This window comes from Paramormyrops kingsleyae, chromosome 23 (assembly GCF_048594095.1).
Source record: "Paramormyrops kingsleyae isolate MSU_618 chromosome 23, PKINGS_0.4, whole genome shotgun sequence".
NCBI lineage: Eukaryota > Metazoa > Chordata > Actinopteri > Osteoglossiformes > Mormyridae > Paramormyrops > Paramormyrops kingsleyae.
This window is the reverse complement of record NC_132819.1, coordinates 24,827,577-24,845,025: the sequence shown is the minus strand read 5'-3', so window position 1 is coordinate 24,845,025 and position 17,449 is coordinate 24,827,577. Positions and strand designations below refer to the sequence as shown.

The window sequence follows — 17,449 nt, the reverse complement described above, 5'->3', positions numbered from 1 at the left end:
CCGACACAGAAATACACACAGCACCTATAGACACATATGTAGAGAGATGTAACATACCATCTCCCACGAACGCCATTTAACCTGCCTGAGTGCATCTGCACACATGAGTGCGTGCATAATTAAGCAGTGCCATTTCTGTCAGACATAAAGACCTGTTAGAGGGGAGGTGGCCTGACGCCTTGGGGCCGGCAGGGTTGATTTAACACCCCCACTCTGTGCATGTGGAGCTGGCAGGTTGATGTTGCACAGGTGATCCTGTTTATGCTCTGATTCCAAACGCACATGGTCATGGCTAATCAGCATCTCTAAATTGCACATTACGTATGAGACTCCATGTGACTGTGTGCTAGTTTGTGCCATAAAATCTAGGGCTCCCAGCCTCAAGCCCTGCGCTCCCTATGATTGGCTGCAGGTTTCCAATAACTCAGAACTGGGTAAGCTCTTGGAAGATGGATGAATAGAAGGATTGTGGGGAAGACTTGGAAATTTTCAGTAACTGAGTTTGCGTGAGGGGCAAAATAAAAAGATCCGTTGGTACTGATTTTGAGTAACAGTTTCTGAATGTCTTGTGTTGCTATAAGTTGGGGAATTTTTGATTGGGGAATTTTTTGTCAAAGGGTAGATATGGTAAAATGGAGGGCAAGGAGAGCAAAAGACATTAAAAGGTGAAATAGATTAGAGAGAATCGGTTGAAGTCCCTTAAAACAACAGCAGTCTACCTCATTAATTAGGTGTCTGACTTTCATGTGACAGGCAAAGAGTGCTTATGTAGGGTTGTATTTGAGAGCTATAGTCAGAGGTTAACAAAACGTGGGACTGTTGGTCGGGATGAAAAAGGTGAAGTGGGGAGGGGGGATAAAACGAAAGAGGTTGTATTAAGGATTGAATATTCATAGTGGTTTCTGTAACATAGAAGGACAGAACGACCCCCCCCTCGCGCGCCATCTCTCTCCCTTCCTCCGTCTCTCTCTCTCTCCCTCTCGCTTCCTCTCATACTGCCACACTCTTACTCGCTCTCACACACACTCACTGCTGCAGTCAACGAGCAAAAATAATCAGGGCTGTCGTTTAATATTTTTCCACGTCGTTTCTTTTGTCCTTTTCTCGTCAATGAACGGATACATACCTACAGCAAGGCGACCCTTCGTCCTAAACAAACCGTCGACCATATAGCGGACTGACACCGAGAAAATTCAGTACATATTAGAAGTAATTCCTTATGTCGGCAGCTGTATCTATTGCGGTTATTATACAGTTTATACAGCACGATTACATTTTTAGTTAATGTCTCAAGCGCGTTTGGGAACCGATCGTGACTGTGTAGCTACATGTACTGACTGACAGACTAATTTCAGTGTTATATAAAAAACGTTGTTTTAGTTTCATACGCTTTTTATTGCTTTCTTGTTATTTTATTGGAGAGAGGGAGTTATTTTCTTCCCTCCCCCTTTTCCAGTTTCCTCACCTCATTTTCGCCTGTTATGCTGTAAGTTAACACATACTTTAAGTAAGTAGCGCTATTTCGGCTGTGCCGCACGCTTTGTTTCAAACCCAGGACCGACTTTCACCGCTTTAAATTACGGACGTAAAACTTCAGCCTAACAAAAACAACTTAACGCGACGCTCTTTAGATTTACCTTTATTTATATTTTAATTAATTTCGCGCGAGAAAAAACAATTAATTGAGTCTATAATCCACTTTTATGGTTAATTGGCTTTATTAACCTGCGCGAATATTTTGAAGTTTCTTCTACTTACTAAGCAAATCGGTATTCTTCGCTAGATATACATGATTTCCCGGGATCTGATTTTTGAGTTACTATTATAATTATATTATTTGTGGCGTTGTCTCTACAAAGCGCACACGTGTCAGGAAATGCGCGGTACTTTGCTGTTTATTCGTCCGCAAATGAGTATTACTATTAAAACAATTTTGCTGTACACTCCGTTAATGTAAACTAGATAGAAATTATTTTTTTATTACTGTGTATCTTTTGCATTTTGTAATATTTGATACACCAATATTTTACCATACCCCGCTGTGAATACAAAATTTTACTTTAAAATGTAATTACATGAATTGTACTTTTGTACTTGATTTTTGACCTTCAAGTCGTTTAATTTAAAGTCCACTGGAGCATTTGAGACTGATTCATCGTCAGCCGAGCGCTTAGAGGGACTTCATCAGCCCCGCCGCCCCTGCTGGAATGATGGTGCTGCCTCGGCGCTCCGGGAGCCGCGCTCCGCACCTCCCGAGAAGCCGCAAGCTGCTCCTCGCCTGGCTCACCTTATTTCTCTCTTGGTCCTGCCCGGCCGTAGGCAAGAAGAAGCTGTACATTGGCGCCCTATTCCCGATGAGCGGGGGCTGGCCTGGGGGGCAGGCATGTCTGCCCTCTGCTCAAATGGCCTTAGATCTGGTCAACAAGAGAACTGACATCCTGCCCGATTACGAACTGGAACTGATATACTATGACAGTATGGTAAGTAACGCGTCACCAACTTTGTCATGTGAATAAAGGCGGACGCCTGGATTTGTCACCACGGCTTAATTTCTATGAGAGCTGCTTGAGGAAGTCACTCAGCCCCGCGATGCTAACATCTGCTTGTCTGCATGTTCATTTCTGTGTATTACTGTCATTTTAATCTTTTTTTACAGTGTGTTCGTCTTCAGCTCCGTGTACTTGAACTGTAACTTTGTTCTTATCAATTAGTTTTTTTTACTGTCATTTTTTGGACCTCTTTGATGTATTTAACCTGCTTTTATAAGTTGTCACCCATGCCAAACACCTGAAATTGTTTTCATGGTATTCAGGTCAGGTTAGGGGGCTGGTTTATGTTTACATAAATGCATATGCATTTGCTGTGTGTGTCTGTTACAGCGATGTCACACCTGGGATTTTCAAAAAGATGTAGCATCGTTCTGACATCAGCTCGGAAGTTCCTTGTTAGCAGTATGTCAGAATAAACTCTTAAGTAAACACAATATATTTTGTTTACCTAGTACAGTTGCATCTCCTTCCCACCTTTTTTCTTTTATTGTGTATTTTTCACCCTTGCATGGCCAGTCTTTCAATGTTTCCCTTTCTTTTGAAAATGTTCTGTTTTCCTTCAGCTGAGTTCCCCCTGTCACACACTGTACTGTAGATGGTCATGCAACTGCAGCCAACAAACAGTTAACTCTGCTGTGAATGGCTGGCTTTTCTAAGAGCCTCGCCACGATTGGCCAGAATCACTCTGCATTGGAACCTCACTTCTGAGCCTAGGAGGGAGGGGAGCCAGAGCGAGGGGTTGGCATGGCAATAGTTACTGAGGAAACTGCAGTTGAAACAAACGCATATTTTTGCAGGGATGGTGCTGTACATGCAGTGGTTTCAGATACCCCCCCTCAGCATCATATCGATGTGCCACTTTTTTTGTGCTTATAGAAAACAGGAAGTGTTAGCAGTTCTCTGGGTCACAGAGAGGGTAACAGCCAGCCCACGACTTGCTTCTTATCAGGGACGTTGGTGGGTCATGTGGTGCCGACTTCATGGCAGAGTGTTAATGAACAGCGGTGACTCCTTTATTAGGTTTGTTTTGAATCACTACGGTTCAGCACCGAGGACAGCGGAAGCGCTCAGAAAAGGCTGGGTCATTCTGTGTCTGGTCCAGCTGTCTTTAAGCACGTTCGCCTGCTTCCCAAACATTACGTGGGAGAAGGGCGGACACCCCCTGGGGTGATTTCCTGAGCTCTGTCAAACGTGGAGGATGCAGGCGGGTGCTGGGGGTGACTGCGTTGTCACAGGTCTTTTCATCTCCCTTTAGGTGGTTTGAAGGATTTATAAATGATTCCTATACTGCCAGTTTCCCAGTGAGTCTCTGGCTTGACATCGATTGCATGAAATTTACCTGTTTTGCTTCAGTATCGATTTATTGAGTTGAGTCACAATAGATTCAGGTTCTTGAGTTCTCATGCCCCTAAATGTGAGAACGAAATGCTTTGAGCTGATAAATGTATGGGTCTCAGGCCAGTATAGCATAGATTTGCCAGTTAAGTTTAGTATTTAATCACAAAAATAGATGTCTCCTTCAGGGTTGGAGAATGTTTCATGTGGAATTATTACTTTTGTGTCACCATTAAACTGTTGCTAATTGCGTGGCTAATTGCATAGACCGTGGTCCTTAGAGGGTTTGTTTGATGTCTGTGACCCACTTGCCCACTTGTAGCTGAGGACCTATTGAAGCATCTCTTAAAAAAGAAAACCCTCCTTCTCGACTACAATTAGTCCTTATATTGATGATATAATTTCTCTCAAAGGTCGACCTTTCTCTGTGGGGCTGTGAAATGCATGAAAACATCTCAGTGAAACAGGAATTCACAGAAGGGAGAGGGATGCCTCAGTGAGACAGGAATTCACAGAGGGGAGAGGGATGCCTCAGTGAAGCAGGAATTCACAGAAGAGAGAGGGGTGCCTCAGTGAGACAGTAATTCACAGAAGGGAGAGGGGTGCCTCAGTGAAACAGGAATTCACAGAAGGGAGAGGGATGCCTCAGTGAAACAGGAATTCACAGAAGGGAGAGGGATGCCTCAGTGAGACAGGAATTCACAGAAGGGAGAGAGATGCCTCAGTGAAACAGGAATTCACAGAAGAGAGAGGGGTGCCTCAGTGAGACAGGAATTCACAGAAGGGAGAGGGATGCCTCAGTGAGACAGGAATTCACAGAAGGGAGAGGGATGCACAAGCGATGCTACATTCTGAGAGAAGTGTCATTAATAAGAGATATAGATGAGTTGGAGAACGCTCTTCTCCTGGAAAGCATTGTTCAGCACTGATCGTGAATATTTACAGTGGTTGCTTGAGAAAAGACATTTGTCTCGCATTGCCCGAAGTTTATTGGCACGGAGCGAAGCTGCTGTTTTCCGGGTACAGTGAGATCATGCCAGGTTTCCCCCTGGGTTTTTCAAGAAAGCGCACACTGAGCTTGGAGTAGAGAATAAATAAGACTGCCAAACTCCAGGGAGTCTGGAGAGGATCTGTCTTAAAAAAGAGGAGATCACCTCTCTCTTGTTGTCTGATGAAAAGGTCCAGGGCCAGGCATAAGCTCCTTACTTTACAGTTATGAATCTTCACCTTCATCTCTTTTTCTTTATCCCAGAAAGGCATCTGTAGAGCTGCCTTTGCTGAGCTTTCTCACCAGTATTTGGCGCACGATTTCTTGCTAAAACCTGCAAGACTGAAACTACATGTTAGGTTGTATGTCTCGAACCTGATAGAAGATCAAAGCACCTTCTTCAGGTTTGTGGGCTTTTGGGAAAATGGCCGCAGATGTCCGTATACGAGAGACACGCAAGACATTTTAGCCTTAGCTGCTGGTCACATTGGTGTCCTGTCTCTCATCAGGCAGGTCTTCTTCTGAGATAGGCGTGTGAGCGTGACCCTGTCTCTCCCTGTGCCAGTGTGACCCCGGCGAGGCCACCAAGTTGCTGTACGACCTGCTATACACGGAGCCCATCAAGATCGTGCTGATGCCTGGCTGTAGCTCTGTCTCCACGCTGGTGGCTGAGGCGGCCCGCATGTGGAACCTCATCGTGGTATGCCCAGGCTGTCACCTTTCTGCTACACCTCCGCACTCCTAATGCACTTCACTTCAACATGTTGGGATGTTTCACAGTGGACCGCTGGCTGGTGATGCAGGGTACCTCACTAACATCAAGAATTATAAAAACTGTGTGCTGGTGAGGTCATTGCCTGCATCTTGATTTTGGTCCAAGCTGACACATTTTTGGTCCAAATTGCTATATTTTTTGATGGCAACCTGCAGTGGTTGTCCCAAGTAGCAGGACCATTGGAGGGACTTAGATACCCTGGCTGATATAGGGGGGGGGGGGGGCAGCACCTGATAGGGGCCCTGGGATAAGTAAAATTATATATGTAAAAATTAGATTGGGGGGGGGGGGCTCAAGGTCACATTTTACCAGGGGGCCCAGAATTTCTAGGTATATGCCTGCTGAGTAGTACTGCTTTTGTTGACATGGATATTTGATTGAAAAATGAATAGATCTTTATCTTCTTCAGAGTGTTCAGTGCGTGGAAGATCCTGATCATGAGTGTATGTAGACTAGCTCCGTCTCTCCTTCTCACCTCTCCCTCCTCCACCCCCTCCAGCTGTCCTACGGCTCCAGCTCCCCCGCCCTCTCCAACCGCCAGCGCTTCCCCACCTTCTTCCGCACGCACCCCTCCGCCACGCTCCACAACCCCACCCGCGTGCAGCTTTTCCAGAAGTGGAAGTGGACCAAGATCGCCACCATCCAGCAGACCACGGAGGTCTTTACATCGGTCGGTGGCAGTCTCCTGCACTTCCTCAGTTTAAGATTCAAAACCAGCTTTGTTTGAAAGAGAAAATCCAGTCTTCATAGTTCTAGAACATTATATATAAATTCCTTGAATGATCAGATAGAACAAGACAAAGAACAAGTACAATAGTGAATAACACAACACATTCTTTCCTCCTCTGCTTAGTATTTTAGCCTCTCCTCTGTACATTTTTCCTTTATCTGATTTAATCTAAGGCTATTTGAAATATGAGGAAGAACTATTATTTTTCTCTGCTCTCTGGGACTTGAACCCACAGCCTTTGTGTTGTTAACACAGAGCACTACTTGCTAACCTATAATAGCCCACTCATCTTTGCCTTCCCTTGCTCTCACTGCTTCTGTCCATCCTTCTACATTTTCCTCTTGCAGACCCTGGATGATCTGGAGCAGCGAGTGAAAGAGGCCGGTATCGAGATCAGCGTCCGTCAGAGCTTCCTGACTGACCCGGCGGTGGCAGTCAAGAACCTCAAGGTGCCTCCCTCTGTTCGCCGACTGCCCCCACCCTCTGGCTGCCCCCACCCTCTGGCTGCCCCTACCCGGCCCCCCGCCAGCGCAGCAACTGTCAGACCATGTAGCACGGGGCAGGAGCTTGCTGGCAGCAGACAGACAACCTTGCCACCTCTAACATGGCCTGATAGCCCGGCGAGCCAAACATGTCTGACCCATAGACAAAAAAACAGCAAAATCACATCAAAGTTTGCCAAAAATAGTATCCTCTCAAGAACGCCAAACTCAAGTGCTGTTCTCTGATGCTTCTCAGTCTTCCAGACTATCACCAGCTTCGCTTATTCTGTATATTGGCCTACATTTCATTCCTGAGATATATGGGCTAATTAGCAATGAGCCATGAATTTTCGAGGCATAGGCCCCACCCCCAAGGACCGCAGCAGCTCCCTGTTAAGAGCCAGTCTTGCCAGGGAATTGAGATCCAGGCCTCAGTAGAGACACGATTCCCCGGCGTCTGCTGTCTCGTTCTGCTCTCTGAATGTGTGCCTGTTACTTCTGGGCCGTAGCGCCAGGACGCCAGGATAATCGTGGGGCTCTTCTACGAAACTGAAGCTCGCAAAGTCTTCTGTGAGGTAAATCCCTTCTCATTAAGACTGTATCTCTACATCTCTTGTGACTTTTGTCATATTGTCACCAATGTTAAAATGCTGCTAGCAAAAAGTTGATCATTATGTTACACTGCAGCAATGTTTTGTACCGTCCTAGAATTGTTTCTTATGTCTTTTCGCTATGTCCTGTTATGATGCCTCATCACGAAGAAGGTTGCGAAAGCATCGTAGAGAGCTAGCCTATGTCTAAGACTGAGGTAAGCTTCCTTTGGCGATCCCTTAGCATTGTGCTGCTATTTCTCATCACATGCCAGGTGTTCAAGGAGAAGCTTTATGGGAAGAAATACGTGTGGTTCCTCATCGGATGGTATGCGGACAACTGGTTCAAGATCAAGGACCCGTCCATCAACTGCACGGTGGAGAACATGACGGAGGCCGTGGAAGGGCATGTCACCACGGAGATCGTCATGCTGAACCCGGAGACGGTCCGGGGGGCCTCCAACCTGGTGAGCACTAACACTTCTCCTGCTCCCAGTGTTCCTGCCATGTGACTTTGTTCCCGTCACATGACCTTGTCATCATCCTGTTGACTTTTTCTCCCGCCTTGATTCGTCCTGGCTGCCGTGGGAATGCTGCGTCTAATACCTCATTAAGTCAAAACGTTGAAGGACGCCGACGTGTTTTTGATACTTACTCAAAGTCACCGTCGAGTGGAGGATGTGAAACCCAACCTGGCATGATTTCATTATTTTTCAAAGGAACCGAGTGGCTATTTTATCAGTTTTATTACATCTAGGTAATTAAACAGTGCCCTTATCTAGATTCAGTTAAATTCTGACAGATGGCGCTGATGCAATCTGAATATAAATACAGCTTTAAAAAGAAGGGTTCATCAAAACGAATAGTAATTATTTTAATAACAAAAATGCCTATGTGATTATGTACTACAGCATAAAAATAGGAATATACTTGCCTATGAGATTCATGATATGGGCACACAAAGGTCACAATGCTGTTTCAAAAAAGTGCTGCAGGAAGAAAAGGTGGTGAATGGGGGGGTGATTTGTATGTATCCAGCATCCTGCCACCACTGTCAGGCAGCTGATTTATTGACCTTGTCAAGTAATAACTGTCAGGCATTACAGCAGCAATGATTCGGCCGCGGGAATCATCACCGCGCTAATGAATGGAGTTTGGGATCCCGTTATGCTGCTTTTAGTGAAACGGGCCGTTCTGAGCTCGGACATGGTTTATTTCGCCTTGTGCACATCGATCGAAGGGTCACTTGCCAAATTTACGCTGACGGGAGTTTTATTTACACAAAAATGTTCTGAGGGAAGAAAGAAAAATTATTTGTTCAAAGAGATAACCAATCAGATTGTAGAGGAGGTGGGTCCAAGCAACTAGAGGAGGTGGGACCAACCAATCAGATGTCTTGGTCTCCCTGAACCAATCATTTAACATTCTGCCCCCTGAACATTTTTGTGTAAGTAAAACTCCCATGAGCAGAATCTACCCTCCTTGTGCTGGGAGCCAAGTAAGGACTCATGGGACAGACATTATGTCGAGTCTGCTGCCACTCAGAGGGGGCGTATACCTCTCGACTCAAGACACCCTTTCGGGTCTTGTTCCGATTGGTCGTTTGCTTGTCACCGCCCCCATTCAGACATCTCAGGAGTTTCTGGAGCAGCTGATGTCCAAGCTAGGGGGCAAGAACCCAGAGGAGACGGGGGGCTTCCAGGAGGCCCCGCTGGCCTATGACGCCGTGTGGGCGCTGGCTCTGGCCCTTAACAAGACTGTGGCGCCCCTGAAGGCTAAGGGCTGGAGGTTGGAGGACTTCAACTACAACAATCGCGAGATCACGGCTGAGATCTACCGGGCCCTCAACACCAGCTTCTTCGAGGGCGTGTCGGTGAGCAGCCGGGGATCCATCAGCTATATGACAGATGACCGCAAACCCGTACTAATGGCGTCTTCCTCTTCCAGGGCCACGTGGTCTTTGATGCCCAGGGTTCGAGAATGGCTTGGACTCTTATCGAGCAGCTGCAAGGTACTGTTTCCTGAAACATCCGCTTTACTGACATCTGCGTACCCATCCGCCATGTGTTCACACCCATGGTAGTTTTACTTGCACAGAAATGTTCTGAGTGCAGAAAGAAAAATTATTGGATTAGAGAGACCAAACAATTAGAGGAGGTGGGACCTACCAATCAGATGTCTTGGTCCCACCCCTCTAGTTGCTTGGACCCACCTCCTCTACAGTCTGATTGGTTATCTCTCTGAACCCATCATTTTTTGTTTTGCCCTCAGTCTCTCTTTTTTATGTAAGTAAAACTCCTACAAGCTGTATTCAGGTTTACATCACAATAAGTTGTGACACCACTGGAAGCACTGGTGGCTATTATTTGCAGGGACTCCCTGTACCCTTGAAAGGGTGTGCCTTATTAGCCTCTGCTCTATTTGATTTTGAATGGTGCCTGAACTGGGTCTTACCCCACATGGAGCTGTGGACAGAAGCGCTACCGCTAACCTGCTAATGAGCTGGATCACCATCAAAGTGGAAGGGTGATATTTATTTGCTCCTTGTAGCCTGAGTTACCCCATAGAGACTGGAGACCGCAGTCATAAGTGACACTTGGCTCTTCTTTCAAACAGGGAGATCCATCCATCCATCCATCCATCCATTTTACAGCTGCTTATCTGCTACTGGCTTGCAGTAAAAACTTGGATCCCAGAAGAGGGCAACAAGGCAGGGGACATCCTGAACATTATGAATAACTAAATACTGACACATTCATAAATACTGACACATACATAAGCATTAATCCATAATTTTTGTTCATGATGTAAAGTCATTAATTCTCTCTCTCTCACTGGGTTATTGCAGTAGCGATATTGGGCAGCTTTACAATCTTGGCTGAAAATGGAAGCTGAACTTCCTCATTGTCACAGAAAAGTTGTGTCCCCACACTAATAGTCATTAAATGATTCACTGCACATTTAAGCAGTTTGAAAATATTTAGCCAGATGTAGCGGGTTTGGCCACAGGTTCATAAAGACCCTTTATGTTTCTGCTAAATCAGATTTATTTTCAAGTGGGCAATTTCATTGTTTTTTTTTGGTTTTGTTAAATCTGAATGCCGCCAAAACTCACTTTTCTCTAGTCGTTCGGCTCGTGATCAGTCATGTTAATTATTCGTGGATTGCTGAATTACCAGCTAAATGACCCAGACTGAATTGTGAGCATCCTGAATGCACTCATCCTCTGAAATTCACTTTTGCTCTCTCTGCTTTTATTAGGAAAGATGCTTTCTCTTCTTTTTTAAAAACTTTTTTATCGTTTTTCCACGTTTCAATTAAATATCATGTTCGCACTGCTTGCGATAGTAAAAGCAATTCATGAACTGAATGAAGCAATTTATATCGCTTAAACGATTAGAAATCGCTCCGTTTTGTTTGAATTCAGGGACCAGTATAGCATCTGGCAGCTGTATTAATGAAATGAATTTAAAGTAAGTGATCAAATTAATTATTTGAAAGTTCTCAGATGCTGAAACTAAAGTTTGGGAAACTGTAGCTCTGAGTTGGACATTAAATCGATGTGCGGCTCCCATCCGTATAGGACTGTCACTGCAAATTCCTCACTTAGTGTCAGTCTAATGGTCTGCTTGTCCCGCTGATCCCAGTCGCCGTCGTCCCAAAGCTACCTTCCTCGTCAGCCTTTTCAGGAACTGGCTACGTTGACGTGTTTCTCCGCTGAAGCCCTTTCAGCTTTTCTCCCTCTTTCAGCTCTTCTCCCTCTTTCAGCTCTTCTCCCCCTTTCAGCTCTTCTCCCTCTTTCAGCTCTTCTCCCCCTTTCAGCTCTTCTCCTTCTTTCAGCTCTTCTCCCCTTTCACCTCTTCTCCCTCTTTCACCTCTTCTCCCTCTGTCAGCTCTTCTCCCCCTTTCAGCTCTTCTCCCTCTTTCAGCTCTTCTCCCCCTTTCAGCTCTTCTCCCTCTTTCACCTCTTCTCCCTCTTTCACCTCTTCTCCCTCTTTCAGCTTTTCTCCCTCTCCGTTTCCTGCTCTCCCTTCACCTCTTCAGTGCCGTCTTGCTGTATAAACCGAAGCCTTTGGCTCGCACCTAGACAGCAGGGGGGCCACACCCCAGGGGGCTCTGGCTGTGTACCATTACTACCCCATTTCCTCCCCTAATTAATCTTCAAGCCAGGCATCTTGAAAGTTTTATTTTTCCTATAATAATGAGGAGTGCTGAAGGTTTCTACGTCCTGTTCTGAGGAATTACCGTGATTTACTGTGGTGCACTGGGTGAACTGCATATATTTAAACAGTACAGGGATTTGGCCAATGGGACCAATTAAATAGGCAAATCATCCAGAATGAATACAAAAGGCCTACCAGGGCTTTACTATGACACCCTTGATACAGAGGCAAGTTGGTTTGTCTTTTAATGCCTCAGTCCCAGGATCGCAGGGGAAGAACAGGTGTCACTGCACACTATGATTGCAGTGGTGTGGATTTTAACCGCAGTGGTGGCTGCCAGAGGGACTGAGCTCCCTACGGTGGCTCCGGTGACTTTCACAGCTGCTTAGTGTTTACTGGGAACGAGGGTTTTCGCACAGGAGCAGGGCAGACGCCCACTGGAAGCCCAAGACTTGTTAGGTGGATTCTGACTTCCTGCACGGTGAGTTTCAGAGTTGGTGCCCTGGAGGGTTTGGCAAATAGCATCACAACCCTGGCTGGTTTGCAGTCAGTTTTGGACAGCAAATTGTGGAGGCTGTGAAGTTCACTCTTCGTTATTATGTGAATAATTTCTCTTATGATTTAATTGTCATTGTGCTGACATGTTTTTTTCATGCTCTATTGAACCGGAATGGTAGGTTTTCATGTGGTTTTTGGTGGGTATTTTAACACCACCCTCTCTCTCTCTCTCTCTCCCTCTCTCTCTCTGCCCCCCTCTCTCCATCTGTCTCTCTCCCTTTCTATCTCTGTCCCCCTCTTCCCCTCTGTCTGTCTCTCCCTCTCTATCTCTGTCTCCCTCTTCCCTTCCCTTCTCTCCCTCTCTCTCTCTGTCCCCCTCTGCCCTTCCCTTCTCTCTCTCTCTCTCTCTCTCACTCTCTCTCTCTCCCCTTTCTCTTTCTCTTGCTCTCCCTCTCCCCCCCTCTCTCTCCCTCTCTCGTTCTCTCTCTCTCCCCTTGTGTAGGTGGGAGCTACAAGAAGATTGGGTATTACGACAGCACCAAAGGAAATCTCTCCTGGTACGGCAATGACAGGTGGATAGGTGAGCCTGACCGATCTCTGATCTGCTCCCGCTTCCCTCATTAGTACTTGTCCTCCCCTCTTAGTATCGACATCCGTTCATTCGTCTATCCATCTTTCTCACAGAAATGAGGTTTGCTGTTCAGGTTAATCAAGGTAACAGTCACTTTTGTTTGCCCTCTTGTCTGTAACAGTGATACGAGCTGCAAACAATGTGAGCAGATGATGAATGAAGTAGAAAATAAGGGAAAAAGACACTTATGCATTATTAATAATAATAACAAAATCGGGGGGTTGTGGATATTTTTTGCTGAACTTTAAATACCAAATAACTCATTGTAATGTAACTTACATTCGTCCCCCGCCAAAAAAAAAAAGCTTTGCATTAAATTTAAATTGTGTCCCCCTAATATCAAACAACAACAACAAACAAATTTATTTTTGTATAGCGCATCACAACATTACATCGTCTCAAAGCGCTTTACAGCATCCCCACCCAAAGCCCCCAGTGAGTAAGCCATAGGCGACAGTGGCAAGGAAAAACACCCGAGAAGGAAGAAACCTTGGGAGGGACCAGACTCAAAGGGGGAGCCCATATCAAAATCTCCTATACCCTTAGACAGATAGATAGATTTATTACAGATAGATAGATGGATGGATGGATGGCCGTCATTATTCCCCATCTGAACACTGAGTACAGACAATGCAGCATGACCATCCAGAAATTGCGCCCCTAAGCCCCAGAGTGGCATTTCTTGGGGGGGGGGGGGGCTGCCTTTTGAAGACACTATTATGAGCAAATTTAAAGAGCAGCCTCATTGTGGTACAAGTAGTCAGTCAAGAAAATGCCCAGGAAGTCATTAAGCAGACTGCCCCTATCGCACGCCTCTACCCCATGCTCCATGCCCAGGAAGTCATTAAGCAGACTGCCCCTATCGCACGCCTCTACCCCGTGCTCCATGCCCAGGAAGTCATTAAGCAGACTGCCCCTATCGCACGCCTCTACCCCGTGCTCCATGCCCAGGAAGTCATTAAGCAGACTGCCCCTATCGCACGCCTCTACCCCGTGCTCCATGCTCAGGAAGTCATTAAGCAGACTGGCCCTATCGCACGCCTCTACCCCGTGCTCCATGCCCAGGAAGTCATTAAGCAGACTGCCCCTATCGCACGCCTCTACCCCGTGCTCCATGCCCAGGAAGTCATTAAGCAGACTGCCCCTATCGCACGCCTCTACCCCGTGCTCCATGCCCAGGAAGTCATTAAGCAGACTGCCCCTATCGCACGCCTCTACCCCGTGCTTCATTTCGCCACTGCCTCTTCTTCCTCTCCATCCCCTGGGCAGCTGCTCCATGTCCGATACTCTCAGTGTCTCGGGTCTCATTCCCGTGTCCCATTCTGTTGACTGTGTGAATGTGAGGCCTTGAAGGTTTTCAGAGCTTGACGCTGCCATCCGAATAAGTACAAGACAGAATTCCTGTCGACTGCCACGTCGCCGTTATACATTTTTCACCACGGGCCCGACTTCTTCTGTCTTGCGTATAATTGCATAGGGCTGCTCGTCCCATTTTTGTAGGATTTTGGGCTGGTTTCTGAAACTCTCTCCGGCCTGCCCGGACGTTGACCTGTTTCGGAGGGCAGGGGTGTTGATAATAGAGGCTACACTCAGCATCTCGCCCCCGCCCTGACGCCTCACTTCGGTTCTGCTGTGGAAGCTGAGCGTGGGCTTGTACAGGTGTGCTGTGTGGAGTCAGCATCCTGAGCATGCTGCGCACCCACAGCCCTACTTACTGACGGGGCTGAGAGGGATTCGGGGCTGACCCGTTCACTGCCTGTTTTTTTCACCAGAACCTGCTGCCATTTATTGCGCTCTTCCCAGAGACAGGCACGCCTCACGGAGCCCGCGGAGGTCCTAAAAAAGCGTCTCCCTCCGTGGCCCTCCCGAAGGGGGAGTGGCTCGGCCTAAATTTGGGAGGGGGAGGTCATGTGACCATGGTGTTCCATTTGGCTGGGCGCTCGCACAGCTCATCTCCCAGGACTGGATTCCTCCCTCTACTTTGAAGCAAAGTCATTGCAGGACACCCCCCCCCCCAGCCCACCGGCCTCCTTTGCTTTCCATTCTAAAAAAAAATTCAGGTCAAAGCCAAGCATAAAGAGGCCAAATGGTGGGGAACCAGCTTCCCAAAGCAAAAAAGCTCTCCCTCCTCATCCAATCTTGTCTCTTTCACTTTCATTCGCGCCGTCCCCTCTCCCCTGCTCTCTCGGTCTCTTTCCGGTCGCCCCTGACAACCACCGCGGCGCTGCTCTCCTCCTTGTATCACCGTGGCAACCGTGGAGCTCGGTCTCCTTGGTAACGCTCTGTCCTGATTGTTTCATCAAGGGCAGGGTGAGATTGTTAAACAGCGCTGGCTGGCTGACAGGAGGCCCTGCACGTGGCCGCATGGACACACATAAACAGGAAAACAAGCGCACACGCAAGCAGGAAGTGCCCTGATTACAGTATGGCAGCTTTTTATTATAATGTATACTTGGTGACTTCCTTTCTGAAGTGGCTTCCTGCAGGCAGCTTGCCTGTAGTGACTCCTTTTATGCACGTGTACATTTATACTCCTGAGAAGCCAATAATAGTAATCTCTGTTTTAAAGGACTGTCATTCTGTCCAGGGTGTCCCCTGCCTTGCACCGTATGCTGCCTGGGATAGACTCCAGGCCCAAGATGACCCTACACTGGGTAAATATTCTGAATAAATGATGCAGGAATGCATCACAACACACTTTGGGGCAACTCTTCTGTGAAAGGCGCTATATAAAAATGAACTGGATTGAATAAGGGGTATGGAAGATGGATGTAGGTGAAAAGGCTAATACATTATCTTGTGTAAAGAGGGTAATTATATTATTGTATTTCTGAGTAATATCTATGACCATATCCATGAAATTTGTACATTTTGTGGGTCATGGTGTGCAGGCATGCAACCATGTAAAATAATGGGTTTCATGCCTGGCAAAAAGCCCAAGGGGGACTGCCCCCCCACCCCACTGTGCGAGAGGGATCTATCGATAGGGTTACCAGACTCCCTGTGAAATTTCTGGTAGTTTGCTGTCATCGCAGGCTGGGAGTATCGTCCCTCACCCCCCCCCCCCCATCTCCCCTTCACTCCCCCACAACGGCACCAATCACAGTTTCTCCCTGAATTTGCCCAGCGTCCTGGGCAATGACTGGAGCCTCATTATTATCCTGTTAGCCTGTCATTAGCGGCCTTCTTGACGCCTTTCATGGTCACGGAGTCCGCATGGGTCATCAGCCCGGGACAAGGCTGCGGTAGATCGAGAATGAAATTCCCTCCCCCAGTCACATGAAAAACGACAACAGTGCGGCCGGGGCCCGGCAGACGCGGATGCCGAATACGGAGGTAACGCTGGCGCTCGCACCGTTTGCCTTCCTCCTGCACCGCGCGCCATGTCCTGCTGGGCTGCCGTCTCGACGCGTGTCGTCTCCGGTCGACGCAATCCGGCTGCAACGCAGGCACATGATAACAGCTATATTTAAACCGCCCCGTCAAGCAGGAACAGTCATGAGAGCCGGAACGGAAAGCGTTAGCATCGTTAGCGCGCGTGGAGCTCCTCTTCTCAGCGGTCATCCGTGGGTCGCGACGCATTTGGTTGCCAAGTTTGGCCATACTCCCCCCCCCCTTGTCTCGAAGAACGGTTGCCAATTTTGTTTATTGTTTCTCAGATGGATATTACAGCTTGTCATTTTCCTAAAATAGATTTACTATATTTATTAGAGTGGAAAAGTGTCTTTTTCTCTCAGCTATGAAGGTGCTATATTGGCATGAACAGAAAAGAAACAATTTAGATTAATTATTTAAACAATAGAGGAGTGTTCATATTAGGAAAAAGATATTAGTTATGATTGAACATAAACAGAGAGATAGCTCTTCTTCTGTCTCTCTCTGCATCTACCTTTCTATCTTTTTTCTCTCTCTGTCTCACATTTGCAGTCTTTTTCTCCCTCTTTCTGTCTCGCAGTCTCAGTCCATCACTCTCACTTTCTGTCTGTCTCCATTTTTCTGTCTCCCACTGTCTACCTCTCTCTCTTTCTGTCTCTCCTTCTCTTTTTTGTCTCACTCTCAGTCCATCGCTCTCTTGCTTTCTTGTTTCTGTTTTCCTGTCTCCCACTCTGTCTCCATCTCTCTCTCTCTCTGTCACACAGTCTCAGTCCATCGCACTCTTGATTTCTGTCTCTCTTTCTTTCTGTCTCACACTCTCAGTCCATCGCTCTCTTGCTTTCTGTTTCTGTTCTTCTGTCTCCCACTGTCAGTCTCCATCTCTCTCTCTGTCACGCAGTCTCAGTCCATCGCACTCTTGATTTCTCTCTCCCTCTCTTTCTGTCTCACAGTTTCAGTCCATCGCTCTCTCTCTTTCTTCCTGTCCCTGACATTCCGCCTCCCGTTTTCAGTTCTTCTCACTGTAGTGCTTCCTGTCACCCGCCTTCCCCCTGTCCCTCCACAGGCCTGGGCCCCCCCGCAGACCAGACCGTGGTCATCGAGGAGTTCCGCTTCCTGTCCCAGAAGCTTTTCGTGTCCGTGTCAGTTTTCGCCGGCCTCGGTATCCTGCTGGGCATCGTGTGCCTCACGTTCAACATCTACAACAGCAATGTCAGGTGGGTGTCCGCCACCCTCGCAGTCACCTGCATTCCGTGCGGCGGTTGTCGTGGTGAGGCGCGTCATCCGGGGAGTCTGCCCTCGCGTCTGTGTGGCAGCCACCTGTGATGCATCTCCA

General features: G+C 47.3%; 1 protein-coding gene across 7 annotated transcripts in view; it reads left to right on the top strand.

Moving 5' to 3' along the window:
• The window catches only part of gabbr1b (gamma-aminobutyric acid (GABA) B receptor, 1b), a 55,036-nt gene that overhangs the window by 28,282 nt on the left and 9,305 nt on the right, over positions 1-17,449 (top strand). For 6 of the 7 annotated variants that reach the window (XM_023809856.2, XM_023809854.2, XM_023809860.2 and 3 more), the window contains 10 exons: positions 2,320-2,480; positions 5,438-5,572; positions 6,147-6,317; positions 6,725-6,826; positions 7,369-7,434; positions 7,725-7,916; positions 9,077-9,322; positions 9,397-9,460; positions 12,613-12,690; positions 17,180-17,330. In XM_023809856.2, the coding sequence (XP_023665624.1) occupies positions 2,320-2,480; positions 5,438-5,572; positions 6,147-6,317; positions 6,725-6,826; positions 7,369-7,434; positions 7,725-7,916; positions 9,077-9,322; positions 9,397-9,460; positions 12,613-12,690; positions 17,180-17,330 (1,366 nt within the window). The remainder of the gene's footprint in view (positions 1-2,319; positions 2,481-5,437; positions 5,573-6,146; positions 6,318-6,724; positions 6,827-7,368; positions 7,435-7,724; positions 7,917-9,076; positions 9,323-9,396; positions 9,461-12,612; positions 12,691-17,179; positions 17,331-17,449) is intronic. The other variant, XM_023809861.2, reaches the window with a different exon arrangement.